A 17,178-nucleotide genomic window follows, 5' to 3' on the forward strand; every position below is an offset into this window, starting at 1 on the left:
TTAACTCAAGTAAATGGTGTTAATTGCAAATAGCGGGGCCTGTGGTTTTTTTTTTTTGGTCTGTTTGTGAACAAGTACCCACAGTGAACTTGGATGAGCTCATCATATTCATTGGTTTTGTGACTTCAGCCTGATTTGCATTTAGGATCTCAGAGAGTAAATCTAGTCTTTGACAGTCTTAACTCATCTTTGTCCACAAGTCAGCACCAATCTTTCTAACAGGTCTCAAGAGAAAATTTCATTGACAGCCAATAACAGCGAAGGAAGGAAGAATTCACAATAAGGCCCAGAGGTTTTCCCAACTCATATAACACACGTTATATCAGCATGATCAAATAAGCTTATGCTACATTTCCAGACAGTTTCATTCCAAATGTCTTTTGTAAGATCTAATCTACACTTCATTTAATTAAAAATCTCCTGTGTCTCTACCTTCTCTTTTACAACGGATCTTTTAAATGAAACTGAGGGATGCTAAGACAGTTTCAGGCATAGGAAGTATAGCAAGAAACTGCAACAATTTGCACTTCAGTTAGTGCAGTTTTATTGCAGCCAGTATCACTTTCTTCACTGCATTTTTTTTAAACAACGATGTGCCCAGAATGGGAGTGTATCTGCCTGAAGGGAAGAAACCTTAGGAAGTAAAAATAGGAGAGGGTTTTCTTCCAACTTTTATGTACACAAAAGGAAAGTTATAATACACTGTGACCAGACTGTGTTCAAATCCCTCTGTGTCTGGATCTCACTTCTCCTTCACAGCAGAGGTTAGCTGGCACTATCTTACCCTTCTGGTGCACTGTGTAGAACATTTTGCAGAATCAGGAACTGTGCAGGTGCAGAAAAGAAGGCAGACTCAGCTGAAATGTAGGCCAGGACAACGTGAAAGGCAAATATATTTTCTTACTGGCCCTACAGAGATTTCCCCTACAGTTGTATAGTTGCAGACTCTTCCACCTTCATGAAGGAAACCTATGCTAAAATCACCTTTCAAAATCTGGGGCAAGGAGGTTCCACTCATATTGAATAAATGTGAAGATGGGGAAAGGAAATAAGCCTCCCTGCCCCTGAAAAATGAGAAACTCCATGAGCTCACTGAACCCTCTCCAGATTTTTTGTTGTTAGCCTTCTTTCACAGGTATGGTCGTGGAAACTGAGGACCCACCATGTGATGAGCCTTGGGAGCAGACCTTGCCTCTGTGAAATGTAATTTAATCACAAAGGAGTTTGATTTCTTACCACTGCACTGCAGGATGCCATTTCTTTCACTCGTAGCATCACTTCTTGGCTAAATGTTGTTGGCCAAAATACTTGTGACACTAGTCCTCTGCTGCAGGCTTCCTGTGCTGTCAGCTTTCTCCCACAGAACAACATTTCATTTGCCTGTGAAACCAAAAGATCACTTGTGATCTTGGGTTATAATTACCTTAAAATCTTTTCCATACTTGCCTGTTATTTTTAAGATTAAATTTACAAATGGTCTCCTGTATCTTTCCATACTGCAAAATACTTTAAAAGGAGTTTCGGTAACTATTTAAGGATTGTGCAGGTGGCCAGAGCCAGCATGGGTTTCAGTTAAGAGAAGTGTGCTGGCATGCATGATGAATCTATATTGCTGATTTTACAAGAGTAACTGTCAGTGATACTGTGCAAAGAGTCGTGGAACCTAGTATGAAATACTTTGTAGGGCAAATTGTGCTTTGTTATACTGGTAAAAACTAAGCAACCTTACTAGAATTATTATGGATTGTCTTTAGAGAGCAGAGAGCAGTATCTTGCTCTGTTACTGCACAATCCTAACACAGCACAGACAAGTACTCTGCAACATTATTCTGCTAATGCATTTCTTCCCTTTTCTACCATGGTCTTGACAATCTTTGCTTTTTCAACCTGTGTTCAGTCTTTCTTGTGTACAGCATGTGTAGTACATTGAATTCTGAGGTCATTTTGTGATAAGAAATTGGTAGGGATTAGATGAACTTTCCACAGATTTAATTTCCGTTCATGACAATTAAGAGAGACAGTTGTTTTCTGCCTTACTTTTTAAAGAGAGAAAGAAGAGCATGAATTTAAGAAAGGTTCTTCAGCAATTTGAGGTGGAAAACCTTACCAGTGCAACACCCAGAATTTGCGGGAATGTGTATGATGAGCAGCCAGCTGGAGTGAGTCGGATTGTTGCATATGGTGTCTGAAACCATGCCTTCTCACTTGCCCAAACGATATCACACAGTGGTAAAATAGAAGCTCCTAACCCAAGAGCAGGACCGTTGATAGCAACCACAATTGGCTTCTTAAATTGAATAAAAGCTTTTACAAAATCCCTAAAATAAAAAATAAAAGAAAAATCTTGAATACAGCAGTAACACTTAGATAAATACCCAAGCTTAAAGTACTTAATCTGAAAACAAATTAGAACCACAGATGAACACAATAAATGCCATGGCCCAGTTTTATGAGGTCAGAATTGCAAGATACTTTCTAGTTTGCACATGGAAAATTTTGCTCATATTTAGTTATTTAATCTTTCTGAGTACCTGACATATTAAATAGTTTTGTATATGAATTAATTAATTGGAATGCATTGACTTTTGTACTTTTTGCAGACTGGTTTGGTTAGGTTTAGTTTTACTTCTGGACCAGTAACTCATGAATTTGTACACATAGCGCTTCTCTGTTTGTTCCACAATGGTTAGTATGGATTCTGACGATCTGGTTTGGCTAACTTGATGAACATATTATAGCGTGAAAGACTGGAAACTCATAGGTGGATTGCTGAATATTTATTTTTTTCAAAAAGTTCTCTTAAGATCAAAAGGTTGTCAAAGGTTACTGCAAGTCCCATCAATGAATTGGGAGATAGTAAAAATTTATGGAACACCAGCAGAAAGAATAAGACCCACAAAGGGGAGTCAGAGAGAGAGCGAAATGTTTGAACAGGGAAAGAATTAGGCAAGTGATGTGTTGGCTCTTCATTGCAAATGTCTTTGGCAAAGACATAACAAGGTAGATGCCCTTGCCTGCCTATAACAGTAAATGTGAAGCGATGGGAATAATGGGGAAGTAAATGTGATCAGATTCATCTGGATGAATGAACTAGAACATGTTAAATTCTGTGCAATGAGGAGATATTTTAAATAAGTTACCTACCAGCAACTGTGGAAAGACATCTGTTGAATGGAACAGTCTATATACCAATTAGGAAAAAGCATGAGTGTAATTGTGGGCAAATTATGAGCTTCAGCAGCTGAGTGCGCAGCAGGTATATGGAGGCAAACGAGATGCTCAATTACTTTAGAAAAGAGACATGTATAAATCAAATTCAAAACAAAACAGGAGATTCTGTTCCTGCATTGGGTATTTATTAGATCCAGAGTGCATCTTTGCTGACAGATTTTAGGAAAGAACATTTTGTCAAATGTGCCCTTTGATGAGCTGCAGCCCTCCCACTGAGGTCAAAAAGACCTAGATTTCTGTATGTGGGAACAGGAGGAGTGCCTTGCAGGTTAGAGTGCCGATTTGGCAAAAAATGGAAAACTTACTGAAGATAAGTATTTTATTGGACTGAAGTGCAAGGGCATTGGCTGTATTTTAACTGAAAACAGAGAGTCTGAGGTGACCCAGCATTAAATGTTCAGTGAATGAGTTCTGGTTTTTCAGGCTATCTAGTAAGGAGTTGATTTTTGATCATGGGAAAATAGAGACTCGTGGGAATTGATGCAGCTCTGTTCACACAGTGAGTAATAAAACAGGAGATCAGAGGCAAGACAAAGAGAGTGAAATAAGGAACATCATATTTGTCTGTTCAAGACCATTTCTTTCTAGAGGATAGCAGGGTTAAGGAGAGTTGCGGTTCATTTTTGTTTGCAGAAGCAATGCTGTTCCCCTATCTCGTTATTTCTTCGGTCGTTTATGGTTCAGTAATGACCGTGGATCACAGCACCTGCACCTGATTAATTCCAAAATTTTGAGAACCTTAGTAGTTAAGCAAGTAAGCCTTCCAAGTGGGACTACAGATGGGAACAGGGATATGACAAACGATAGGTAAAAAGAACAAACTATGGATAAATGGTGGCAGCAGATCAGAGGACCATGTCGAGGCAGAAGAAAATAGTGTTGTGGAGAAAAGCAGGAAGTATATGGTGATAAATGGGACTGGAAGTGAATGTGGAAAAGCAATTAGGGATGTGGAGAGGAAATGGTTAGATGATGGGGAGGAAGAACAAAGCAGAACACATTAATGGAGGGGAAAGGTTGAAGGAAGTGTGAAATCTTCATATGAGTGAGCAAGGAAGGGAGGACCTGGAGATTGGGAGAGGGTGGAACAGAACATTGAGAAGACACAATGAGCCTCTGTCATGAGGGATGGCCGGGGAGCACAGAGGATGGTACAATGGATGGGTATGGAACATGCCATCTATAGGATGGAGTGGAAGGCTAAAATATTGGGAGCTTGTGAGGGCAGCAAATGCCTGCCTTTGGTCTACAGAAGCTGTAGGCCACATATGCACAGTTGCAGTGCAGCCTGCCTGCCTTTTCCCTGCTCCAGGAGTGCAATGCCAGACACATGTCTGGATGATGGCAGCTCAGGCTGATGGATCTATGTTCAGTACCTGGAGAGATGCTACAGTGCCACACATCTGTGAGCTGCAAGCCCCAAAGGCAGTAGATGAGGACAGGGACCAAATGAATAAATCATTCATGTGAGATGAGACTTGATGGGTATTTAAACTGCAGTTTTAACTTGTGATCAGTATCTGAGATCCATACTTTAGAAAGTGGAAACACATGGTAATCAAGATGTTAATTTCATTTTGATACAAGTCTAACTTGATGTAAAGCAGCAGAGGACGCAGAGATCTGTTAATGTGTTTTAGGACATCCTAACCACTGAAAAAGCGAAGTGTACATTTTTTTCTACCCTTATTACAGTGTATTTTCCATGAGTTGAGTCCTTTGTTCACAGAAAGCACAGAGAGTGCTAAATGGAAAACGTAGTGTATTGTTTCCAGAAGTACAATAAAAATCTATTTCCAGTGGGCCTGAAGCCGACATTCTTGACAAGGAGCAGTACATTGTACCAGTATTTCAAGAGTGGTCTGTGAGTCCAAGGATGGAAAAACTGACTATCATAGTTCGGCTTACACTCATTTAAATGTTGAATTGGTAAATATACCTGTATATTAAATGTGTGTAGATAAATGTATACTTCTATAACAATACCTATCTACACTATATTTACATGAATAATATTTGTATCTTCTAATGGAGTGTGAGTGTGCCTGTGTTTTCAAACAAGAATAGTGATATTCTTCCCTCATGTTTTTTTTGGTTCCACATTATTAAAAATCCCTCACAGTAAAAAAAAAATAAAATTAGGATGTGTCCTTCAAAGGGTTTTTCTCTTTTTAAATACATGATATTGAAGCATAGCTAGGGTCTTAAAAACAGGTCATAATTTATTATACATTTTAAATTCTTTCAAAATAATTACTACTTTGAGAATTTCAAAAGTATTAAACTGAGAATCCAAACTGATCTGCAGTAGTTGTAACCAAGATAATCAGTGGTTAATACATGTCGTATAGTAACTAAACCTGATCTTACGTTATACTAATATATCCAAAATATAGATCTATTGTAAAACAAATTCTTTAATATTCCTTCAAAAAAATTGTTGCATAAAGTTTTAAAGCTCTCAGAAGAATAATACTTATTTGTAGGAAGTGGGGGAAAAAAAAGGGGACCAAACTCTCTCCTGGTACAGACTGGTGAAATACCATTGGCTTTAGTGGAGTAATGTTGATTTATACTGGAAGATTGGCCAAATATGTACAAAGTTTACCTTGTGGATAATGGAAATATTTGGTGATGTATTGTGCAGATTGATTTGTAGACTGCATGTCATAAACCCTGGATTTCTATTAAGGTAATGTGATATATATAAGGAAAGTCACATTTTAGTTATGAAAGTAAAACTACATTTACATATATATTAAGTAATTTAAGTTTAAGAAAAAGAGTGGAGACCCTTCTAATAAGGTTCTGAAATACAGTGGCAGACTGCTGTTTCAACAGAATATGAGTAAGCCATGGATTCCCATTTGTACTGAAATTCATTAAAATGATGAACATTAAAACAAGTGAAATATCTGCCTTTCAGGAACCACTTTAGAACATGAAGCAATAGCTAATTTGGAAAAACAACAACAAAGTTGTATTTGAATTTGGAGGATTGATTTGAAATACTAAATACAGAGAAGTGGAATAAAATAAATCCCTATGGGTATTAGCACTGGAATAAAAGTGCTTTCTTTTCTAATAAGGAAAGGTCCAAGGTTCTTTTATTAAACAAATTTGTAAGACTATAATTAGAATGCAATCAACACTTAAATATACAACATTTTTGGACCTGATAAATATCTTTATAATCACACACTGCATTTCATAATTTAGAGATCATAGGTAAGCTTGGGTCACCTTATAGCTTCTGCAATCCTAGTGCTTTCCTTTCTTCTGTCATTGGATAACCTGCCAATTAAATATGAGTAATCTAGGCCACTACAGAATACACTTCCCACTGCGCTGAGAAGTAAGAGTTTACTGTCATCAGCTGATGCATTGCACAATGCTCTCCGAACTTCCTTCATGATCTGTGGATAAAGAAAAGTAAACAATTCGACATGCATGCCGTTGCAATATCATTTCCCTAGTTTTACAAACCTTACTGATTTTGAGAGACTTACATTTTGGGCACTATTAATACTTACATCAATTATATATATTAATATAATTTTAATATACTTAGAATGATAACACTGAGTTTTATATTTGGAAGTGCTTTGTAGATGCTTACTAATTCAAAGAGTTTTTAGAACTTGGCTGTTCTTTGCTTATTCTATGGGAAACTCTAGCTAGCTTATGCTATTTGATTGCAATTTAATAATTTCAAATATCATTTTTAAAAATTTCATCGTGTATATTCAGTGTACATCACTGTATCCTCAGTAACACGGTTATGACAACAATAGCCTATTAACCTCAACAGGTTGTAAGCAAAATCTATAAACCCCAGTTTTCAGTTTTTCAACTACTTTGGTTTATATGACTTGAACCAGAGCAAGGCAGGACAAGAGGACATCATATACATCAAAATGACAAATATATTATTCATTTTTCTGTGGTCAGTGATATTGTTAAAGTCTGCAGAAGTTAGAGCAAAAAAGCCACTTGAAAGAGAGACATTTTTACACTCTGATTTACAACTGGATCAGGCTATTAATTGCACCATAAATCAAATGTAATCAAAATCTGTATAGAATTGAGCTGCTTGTATTGTAAGAAAGTGCTTTCATCTGAGCAGAATTGTTTTTCTAATGATTTTTAAAAGGAAATATTATTTCATAAACTTCTGATTGGTAACCTCTTATTTGGTCACAATTCAGTGTAGTTTGTAAGCTGTAACTGACTTCAGCCATTTCAGATTTCCCTCTTCTCTTGAGTGATTTGCTCCTCACTTCAAGGGCCATGATTTCATCTAGTGTGACACCTCCTATGCTTAAACATACTCATGTGTCAAAGTATTTCCTGTAGACAGGGTCCTGCTGAGTCAAATTTTTCTCTTTCGAACTGAAAGATTTGCTGTTAGTGTAAATTTAGGTAAAAGATAGCAAAATGTGGTTGGTGGGTTAAATATGGTTTCCACGTGAGAGAAAACCAAGATTTTTAGCTTGTGATTATTTTTGTTCACTACTTTCTGTTTCCAAAAATTCTTTAGATCTCTGAAGTGTCTTATTTAAGAAATGTCCCTAAACACAGAACAGAAGTTTTGTTTATACCATTCTAGGTACCCTTTTATTAGAAATTCTGTGGCTTCTGAGACCAAGCTTGAACTTGTATATTCAAACCATGCAGTGCAATGCTACCTGCCTGCTTTCTACATGTGTTTGCATAAAAATGATTTTTACTGACTGCTGAGAGTGGGACATGAGAAAGCAGGTGGTGAACCTTTAGATGCTTCACTTCTACAAGTGCACTTCAGAACGCCTGTAATACCGAGTATGTGACAGTGGGTGGAAGTGAAGTAATTAAAAGCAGCAGAATTTGGAAGTGTATTTGAAATTCTTGTGCAGGTACAAAAATGTCATCAGCGATTTTACAAGTACTGCTTATTCTCAGAGTCTCGGAGGCTGTCTCAGCCCTCAGTTGGTAACAACATAGCAAAACTCGCATATTTTGTAAAGGGGAAACAAAGGAAAAAAACACCTTAAAACCTCTGTTCAAAGTTAAAAAATAAATTTTAGAAGGTGGTAGATGTTAGAATAAAAAAAGATACATATTTTGATTTTCCTAGTTCCATGTGAATGCAAGATTGTCCTCTTAGTTTATTTTAAATGTTCTCAAAATTTGCTTTTTCTTAGGGAGGATGTATAAATAATATCAGAGAATACCAGTCGAACATTTTTATATACAATGGGGAGTGTTGCTTTAAATATGATGCCATGATAGGATACTCCATTCAACAAGTTTCTTTACCATTCCCCTTCCTCCAGTGATAATTGCATATGTACTATCTCTGATATTACCACTGCTATCCTTCAAACACATCATTACCATTACAAACCTGTCTCTTTTTTATCTTATCCCTCATCGATTTGGATGGCTAAAGGCATCTAAAAGTATACCAAACTTTTGAGCAGACGTGATACTACTTGTAGGGAAAAACAATATTCTGCTATCACTGTTTTTTCAATGTTTTGGAGAGGGTGATATTAAAGGTCTGTTATTAGGAACTGATTTCTCAGATACAGTGGAAAATGGGAAGGTTTTGACAGTATTTTGGGTAGTATTTTTGAGCAGGAGTGAAAAATCTAGTTCCACTGCTCCACTAGTTTCTAGCAAAAGAAAACAGTATCAGAAAGCAGGAAATCATAATGTGTTGGTGTTTTCAGTCTCAAAAAAGTTTGGTTTTTGTTTTTTTTTTTTAAATCTGTAAGTTTGTCATTAACTTTATCATCAAAAGGTGCTGGGAGGCTCACTGGAATACACCAATGCCAGCAAAGTCAATTCTTACTCCCTTGTTCTATGCCATGATTCCTTTGCTGGTGCAGTGCAAAATTCACCTGGTCACCTTGTCATTCATTGTTATGACTTATGTTATCCTAGTTATAGCCAACCTGCTGTTCACTGTTGCTTCCGAATGCCTTGGCATCATAGCTTTCCTCATTGATTGTCTGGGTATGGGCATTTCTCTACAGATGTTTATATGATTATAGGAAAGCTACTAACAATAAAATAAAGATAAAAGAGACGGTGTGCTTGTAGGGTTGCAGAACTGTGTATCAAACTGCAGTACTGTAAAGTAAATATAATTTTAGTTCAGAACTGCTGTCTGTTTTTAAGCACAAATTTCCATTAATTTGGTAGTGAATTCAGTTTGCAATTATAGAGATACTATGTGTATTTTGTTACATTTCTTTATCAGATTCCATATTCTTTTTCTCTCTTCCATAGTTCTTAAACCTTCCCTCATTTTGGTATAACTATGGCATTTGTCCAATTAAATTTTACTTTCTCTAGTGGACCAGATCTAATATTACTATTTGCAGGGCTGCATAGCAGTATTCTCTGGTTCCATATTTTTTTTAATTAGCTTTTTTATGGTCTTTTAGTTAATTTTCAGTTGTGGGGACAGTATTTCTATTCAAATGCATTTGACTAAAATTTCTGAGGAAGTATGTACAAAACGGTATGGGCCAGTTATTTAGCTTATGATAAACTACCAAATTACAAATTTAGACCAGGCCTAATGCTTCACTTCCTGTTTTACTGAAACCCAAATATATAATAAAATTATCACTTTCTCAAAAGTTGCCAATTTTTTTAATCCTGCCGAGAAAATAAGCTGGTTAGTTCTTTAACAGGACACCTTATATTGCAAAATAAACATAAAATGTTTAAAAACTTCATTAAACTTCTAAGAGCTTATTTTAATGCCTTTCACTGGATGTCGGAAATTTTAAAAGGCATTTGGTGCCCTTTGCTTTCTATATTGCTTACATTCTGGGGAAATCAGAGAGCTGGGAATTTAGCACCGTAACTATACAAAGTATCTCAAACAGAAGTCTCTTGTTCATATAAATAGTAATACTAGTTTAAAAGGTTAACTTCCCTGAATCTCTAAGGATTTGCTGTTGATATTCTTAAAGGTAAATATTCTGTAAATATTACAGTAGACCAAAATTTTAAAGCAATTCAGTTGTTCTTAGAACCTGTTCCACAATCGTACCTTTTTACATAAATACACTTTTTGTTACTTACTGACTCTTTGTGCAAACAGATTCCGAGTCCTTTCTGTTTGATAAATAAAGGACTTAGGAACCTGTAAGGCTGGCTTCAGTCAGAAATACTGGCCAAAAAGCCAATTTGTCTTCGTATGACAGCAAAAATACTGATAACAGTAAACTTGTACCTGCCTTTTAAAATTTTTTTAAGTAAGTTGGGAAAAGTAAGGAAAGGAAGACAAACCAGTGCTCCAAAATGCACCTGGTAGAACTTCAAACCCTGTAATTCTCATGGCTAGAAATTTGAAACCCAATTCTTTTGGATGAGAACTGTACTTGAGGTAGTTTTATCAGTCTTCAATGGAGATATTAGCTGTTCAGGGTATGTTTTGCTTTTAATTCAGGGAAATATTAATTCCTAGCTCTGTTAATAGTGTAAAATAAAAGCAGTGGATGGATCCATTTAATCTTAAGTTTGAAACAGAATTTGGATCCTTAAAATGTGCTGAGTTACAACAGCAACGTCATCATTGGAGAAAGAACTTCAGAAGCAGCAAAAGACCCATGAGAGAAAATGCCCTAATGGAGTTTATAAAGATGAAATATTTTACATATCTATTTAAAAAATTAATTTTAAAAGTAGCAAGCCTAAGCCACTGAAATAAAAACAAGCTGTGCTGTTTCATGACACTGGCTTGGAAGTTTTATAAGGTCTTGTAAAGCATAAGAAAGAATTTCTGTAGTGCCCTGAACATTTTGTAGAAAAAAACTCAATTACTAGAGTGGCACTGAGCCAACTTCAATTAGTGCAAATGCTGCTGGAAGGAGCATTGGCACATTTCATGCTAAAATCACCTGCACAAACCCACAGGTGGTTACCAAAAACTTAGCATGAAGATTCAGGTAGACTGCTCTCAGCAGCTTTGCTTTTCTCCTTTTCTTTTCTTTTCTTTTCTTTGGTATAAATAAGTTCTTTGTTATTTTAATTAAATTGGCATAAATAGCAGAGGCCAATGGTTGAACCAAACTATTAAATTTCATCTGAAGATTAAGATAAGGCACAAAGGGAAGCAGAGCTGTTTAGGGGTGAGAGTCATTTTGTATAAGCTTAATTTTATAATGATTGTGGGCAGTGCACACCTTTTCTTTTTTTCCTAACATAGATGGCCGAGAATAACCAGACCACTATTTTAACCACATCAAGTAGACCTGCTCTGAGTAAATTAATAATTTACTGTTTAGCAAACATAATTTACTGAATGTCTAATCAAGCTTGAAGTTAGCGTTTCTTTTGACAAAATGAAACACACTTTCTTGTCAGGCATTGGAACAGGCTGCCCAGGGAAGTGGTGGAGTCACCATCCCTGGAGGTGTTCAAAAAACACGTAGATGTGGCACTTCAGGACATGGTTTAGTGGGCATGGTGGTGTTGGGTTGATGGTTGGACTCGATGATCTTAAAGGTCTTTTTCAATCTAAACAGTTCTGTGATTCATTTTGCAGGAATTTTGTGTTTGTACTTTCTATTCACTGGAGATAAAAGGCATCAAAACTGAAAATGTTGTAAACATCCCTAAAATACTCTTATCAGTTTGTCTCACCTATGGCTATGGGTGACAAACTGCAGGGACAAGGCATTCAACATATTCCTCCTTTCAGTTCCTTGGATTTTTGCTGTACTTGCCAGCAAGGATGTGGAATTGCCAATATTGGAGGTGCTAGATTTTGTGGTGTGAATGATCATGGGCTGCAGCCTGGACTGAGGCCAAAGAAGTCGTTTTGTGTTTGCCAGCAAGCAGCCTTCAGAGGGCAAGAGCTTTCAATTGCTCTCAGCCTGGATGAGTTTTAAACAGACAATCTCAATGTGGAGAACTCATTACCTTGATTAATTCCTGACCATCCAGATCCTGGTCAGTAATGTAGTTTTCTAAAATGTATTTCCTGGTTTTTGAGTGAGCTTCAATAAAGGATCTAGAAATAGTCTATGCCAGTGATGCAAGAAGAGGACTATTATATGCTTATCATTTATTCTTCCACAGAGGTGGATTCCTGGCATATTGAAAATTTTCAAAGAATGAAACGGATTGCTTTGGCAGACCTGAAGAGCCTGAATTAATTCACTGGCTAGAGCATTTGAACACTGCTGATGTGGAACAGCACAGCCAGCAACGTAAAGGTATGTCTGTTCAGCCTGAACGTAGTTAAGTCAGTCCTTGATTTCATACTTTTTCAGGCCCTTGAGCTCTTTGTTTAAATTACCTGCAGTGTCAATTAGTGGTAATTAATACATGGATGGAATGATGGATTTGATGCAATCTAATGTGTTTTAAGGAATTTGTATTAAAAGTAGGTGTTTGATGTTCTGTGTTAATTACCAAGATAGTCCTTTTAAATATTATATAGTTCAAACACTAGGAGTGAGAAATGTATGTACCATCAGTTTTAACTATTTAGTATCATTCTGTGTATTGATGTCCATGTGTAGGTGTGCATTTGGGAAGGGGAGACAAATTTAGGGCCCATCATACCTGCCAGTGGTTTTATCTGAAGCTCATTATGAGTAATTAATTTCAAAGTTAATCAGTTTCTTATTGAATAAAATAACTCCTCAAAGCTATCATCTACTTCTCCCTCAGATGCTGCTCAAACTGATATTTCATATACTCTTATCTTGAAGTTACTGTGTAAGACAGAGCTGCGCTGGCATGTCTGGAGGGCAGAAAAGGTAGAGATCTGCCACACTGCGAGTGGCTCGTGGAGGAACTCTGCCTGCAGAACGCTCACAGGCAAAACTGGTGCTGGGAGGCAGCTCCTGTTGGTTCCTCTCTCATCTATGGTAAGCCCTTTCCATCAGGCCATTACTGCCCATGTGGAACAGGGCTCAAGCATGTTCTCTGCTCTCTGGGACATGCAGCCTGATGCAGGGATTTACTGACGCCCCTTTTGTTCTGACATGGGAAAGGTATACCAAGGCATCACCGCCCACTCTGCTGGGATCACAGGGAATGGAAGGAAAAACTTCTCAGCCCTTCCAGTGACCCATATATATACTGGAGTAGTACAAGCTACAAGTCCAAGTCTGACCTTAAGTGTATAATGTTTGAAACAAGGGAATTAATTAATATCATTTATATGTTGTACGAATTCGTGCAATTCAGCTGAGAATAGAGCCCCTAATTGGTTGAGATTTCATAAATAAGGACTCATAAAGTGATTCAGAGAAAAAGCAATTAGGGATCAAGATATACTTTTAGAATTACTGTCTCAGGATATAGCCTGAAATTCTCTGTATGCAACAACTGGAGCACTATTTAAATTAATAAAATGAAACAGACCAGATTTCTCCTAAGGATAGTAAATACCAGTAACTTCAATGTGTGAAAAACTGCTTCACACAACTCCATGCTGGAAGTACTGATTCTGCCATTCCTTTCTTTAATTGTAATTTTTGGTTTCAGACATGTAAATTAAAAATTAATTTCCATTGCATTCTTTTTGATAGGAATCCCAAGCATGAAAAAGTTAGATATATCTGAACTCCATATTTCTTTTCTAAGATAATTAATTAGGACAAAAATACATAAAATCCAGTTCAAGTGCAGTGTTTCCAAGATAACCCACACATTAGGATGGCTTGCTTTGGTTTTTATGGCTACACGCTTACCTCCGGGGTCAGTGCATTGTTATCTGACGTCTGACTGGACAGCAGAATATGTGTAAAACCATCTTCTTTCCGGACTACAATGTCTCTGAACCGACAGTTACTCTCATTTTGACGCACGCTGTATCTTAGTCTCTTATCGAAGACATAATCTTTCTCCCCATCTAGTTTCCTTTTCACAGTGCTGTGTAGATTCAAGCTTCCATTGGCCAGAGAAGAACCTTTCAGATGGAAAGAATCAAAGCATAGTTATGTTTATACCTTCAAAGAAATGGAGTGATACTTTGTATTAGCTTAAACATAGCTCAGTATTTACAATAGCCTCTATGTGATAGATTTGATAAATCAAAAATATGCCTGGCTAGTCAAATATGGCCTCAATCCATTCTTATTATTCTATATTCCAACATGCAGTATGTTTTGTTCTCAGATCAGACAACCTCTAGATCCAATGAACTGTAGCATGTAGGACTGGTACTGTTAATGGGATGCAGTTCTGCTTTGAAGATGAAAGCAATTGTATCATAGTCTTTCATATGAATTTGGGGTGATCCCTGAATTCATAGGAAGATTCTAATTCAGCTTTGGAGAAACTTGACATTACAAGTTTAGTCCAAATCCCATCTTTCAAAGTTACATTTTCTTCCTTTTATGGTGACCAAAAGGTCATTATCAGTTTCAGCTAACAATCCCAATACACACTTGTTGCACCTCTCTGTGTGACAGTAAGTTAAGGGAGTTCCTACTAAGCTGACACAACTGGGATTCTCTTCCATGTATCCTTGTGGTTAGCATTAGAAATAGCACTCAGCCATCCTCTTTGCCCTGATCCCAAGCTTCTGCTCATTACATTTTGCAGTAACAATAATTACTGACTTTTTACTAAGAGGTATGATATTAATACTGGAATTTGTACATAATAAATACTAATGCTGATGCCATTTTGGAGGGTATCCAGCAGTAGGGGAAAAAAGGGAACAATGACAAGAAAGATGTAGTTCCTCCTTAAAAACAAATGAGAGTAATAGTATGTCAATTTTAAAAGACAGTTTATTCTCACTTACTCTGTGTATGAACTGTAAACTATTACTTTGCTTATGTTTACAGTTCCTCTGTAATAGGCAATATATTATGATTGGTAACAATGCTGAGCTGGAATGTTGAAAATATCTTTATAAGATTTTGATGCAATACTCCTTTTCTAATTACAGATGTTTCACACTATTACCATTAAAAGTAAAGCAGAGACAGGTTGTTGAGGAACAGAGATTAAAGTCACTCTGTTCATTGAAATAGTTTCCAAATCTGTTTTTTGTTTAAATAGACATGAGCCCACAATGTGCCGTATTTAAGAAAGGCCAAGAAAAAGCTGAATGAAAACACCTTTGTTTGTTCCGTTCTTTACTGCTGCCAAAGCTGACCTGTTCCAGCTTCTGGTATCAAATAGCCAGGAATTTTTAAAGGGCAGATGACATGAATATTAGAACATAGATTTAGATTTTGTACTTTAAATGACCACTATCCAATTAAAAATGCTCTGTTGAAATGGAATTGAATGGTGAATTCATCACAGATTACTCTCTAAATCAAAATCACTTACCCTCATTTTGGATTAGCTACGTTTCAACTTGATGTTTATATAGGTAACTGAACTGTCTGATACGTCTCAGTTGGCAATGGCCTGTGGAATTGTTCACAGTGTGTGAAATGCCTGTATATACAGTGGAGTTATGATATGTGATGTTAAAATATATAGAGTGCTTAATAGCATTTAACTGGTGCATCATCTGGCCTCATCATGTAATGTGTGCATGTGTGTACACATATATCTACACACAAAAATGCATGTTTGTTAAAAAGTCTGCTATTTCAGTCAATCATAAAACTCTTTTTCATCTTTAAATTAAGAGATACCATCTAAAACATTGCTTATATTGAATAGAGGATTTAACTGGTGCAAGGCAAACATTGACAAATTATGTTAGATCGATTTGAAAAAAAATCATTTGAAGCCAGCAGAATTTGAAATTTGTTTTCTTGTCAAGAATTATCTCAAGTGTAGAAATCACCATGTGCTTGAATTTTAAAAATTATGAATAATTTTTTATGGCATGTTTCTTCTTTTTCATGAGGTTTTGCTACTGCATATATTTTGACATGTATTCTTACAAACAAAAATCAGCTTGTGAAATTACTAATGGAAAACTATATCATTGGGAATAATATGCTGAAACTACTTAATTACTTGACTGAGGCAGACTTTTAAATATTGCATTTTTATCTAGTCAATACTTACTATGTTGCCTGACCCAGTAATAAGCTACTAAGATATGAAGAGTTAAATCTCCCCCAAAAGGGTAAAGAACTTATAAAATCAGAGGCACAAATGAACATTGAATGGAAGATGTGTCAGATTAACAGTACTGATTATCTACCTAGTGTTGAAGATTATGCCACCTCTATTTTAAATACACGTGATATGAGAATAGTAGAAGATTAATTCACACAGATAATCCAGCTCAACAAAAAGCCTCAGTAATAATTTTATTCTAATTTTTTGTATTCTTCCTTGAGTAATGCATTCAGTTCGTAAATTAAATATATGATGTAAGAAACTACAGATCTTATCACAGTATTTTAACTATCTGCACGCCAGCTGACAGAAATTTAACCAGAGAGAAAGATCTAAATTAAATATGAGAGAAACATAGATGGAAAAGTGTCATTTCCAAGATGGATGATTAACAGAACAACATATATTAAGTAAATTGTTGTTTCAGTGTATACAGTGCAACCCTTCAATCTTGTTTAACCTGATAAACTGGAGAAAATGACCAGCAAAATCTAAAGACAACACTCATGTGAAACCAGGCCAATTTAGCGTGTCTGTTGCATGGATGTGATGGAGCTACTGAAGGTTTGCTCTGGAGCCACTAAAGCATCCAGATTGTCTCTGCATGAGGGTTAATAGTTAGCACCTGTTTAATGCACACAAGGGTAACAGTACCTTAATATGTCAAGATGAAAAATGACTGTGACATAGGAAAAAAGAGACATTCTCAAAGCAATCTATACTGCATGTGAAACAAATTAAGGATGTCACAAATTAACTAAGGAAGTTTTAGGTACCTGTAAGTGTGGTTTACTGGCTTAGTAGTGAGTATTTGATGCTCAGTAAGTACAAAAAGAAGAGAGAACAGGAGAAAATATTCCTTCCTTTAGTGGGAGTTTAATCTAATTA

At 36.3% G+C, this 17,178-nt stretch overlaps 1 protein-coding gene and 1 long non-coding RNA gene across 3 annotated transcripts in view; one reads left to right on the forward strand and one right to left on the reverse strand.

The window, feature by feature from the left end:
* The window catches only part of LOC138687237 (uncharacterized), a 68,989-nt gene that overhangs the window by 45,436 nt on the left and 6,375 nt on the right, over positions 1-17,178 (forward strand). Inside the window, exon 2 of the long non-coding RNA XR_011326473.1 lies at positions 12,316-12,452. This is a non-coding gene — a long non-coding RNA (uncharacterized lncRNA). The remainder of the gene's footprint in view (positions 1-12,315; positions 12,453-17,178) is intronic.
* CDYL2 (chromodomain Y like 2) overlaps positions 1-17,178 on the reverse strand; it is a 61,314-nt gene that overhangs the window by 5,576 nt on the left and 38,560 nt on the right. For both annotated transcript variants that reach the window (XM_069793391.1, XM_069793392.1), the window contains exons 3-6: positions 13,941-14,158; positions 6,475-6,647; positions 2,108-2,318; positions 1,237-1,380 (exon numbers count right to left, since the gene is read on the reverse strand). In XM_069793391.1, coding sequence (XP_069649492.1) covers positions 1,237-1,380; positions 2,108-2,318; positions 6,475-6,647; positions 13,941-14,158 — 746 coding nt within the window. The remainder of the gene's footprint in view (positions 1-1,236; positions 1,381-2,107; positions 2,319-6,474; positions 6,648-13,940; positions 14,159-17,178) is intronic.

Source organism: Haliaeetus albicilla, chromosome 10 (genome assembly GCF_947461875.1).
Source record: "Haliaeetus albicilla chromosome 10, bHalAlb1.1, whole genome shotgun sequence".
Classification (NCBI taxonomy): domain Eukaryota; kingdom Metazoa; phylum Chordata; class Aves; order Accipitriformes; family Accipitridae; genus Haliaeetus; species Haliaeetus albicilla.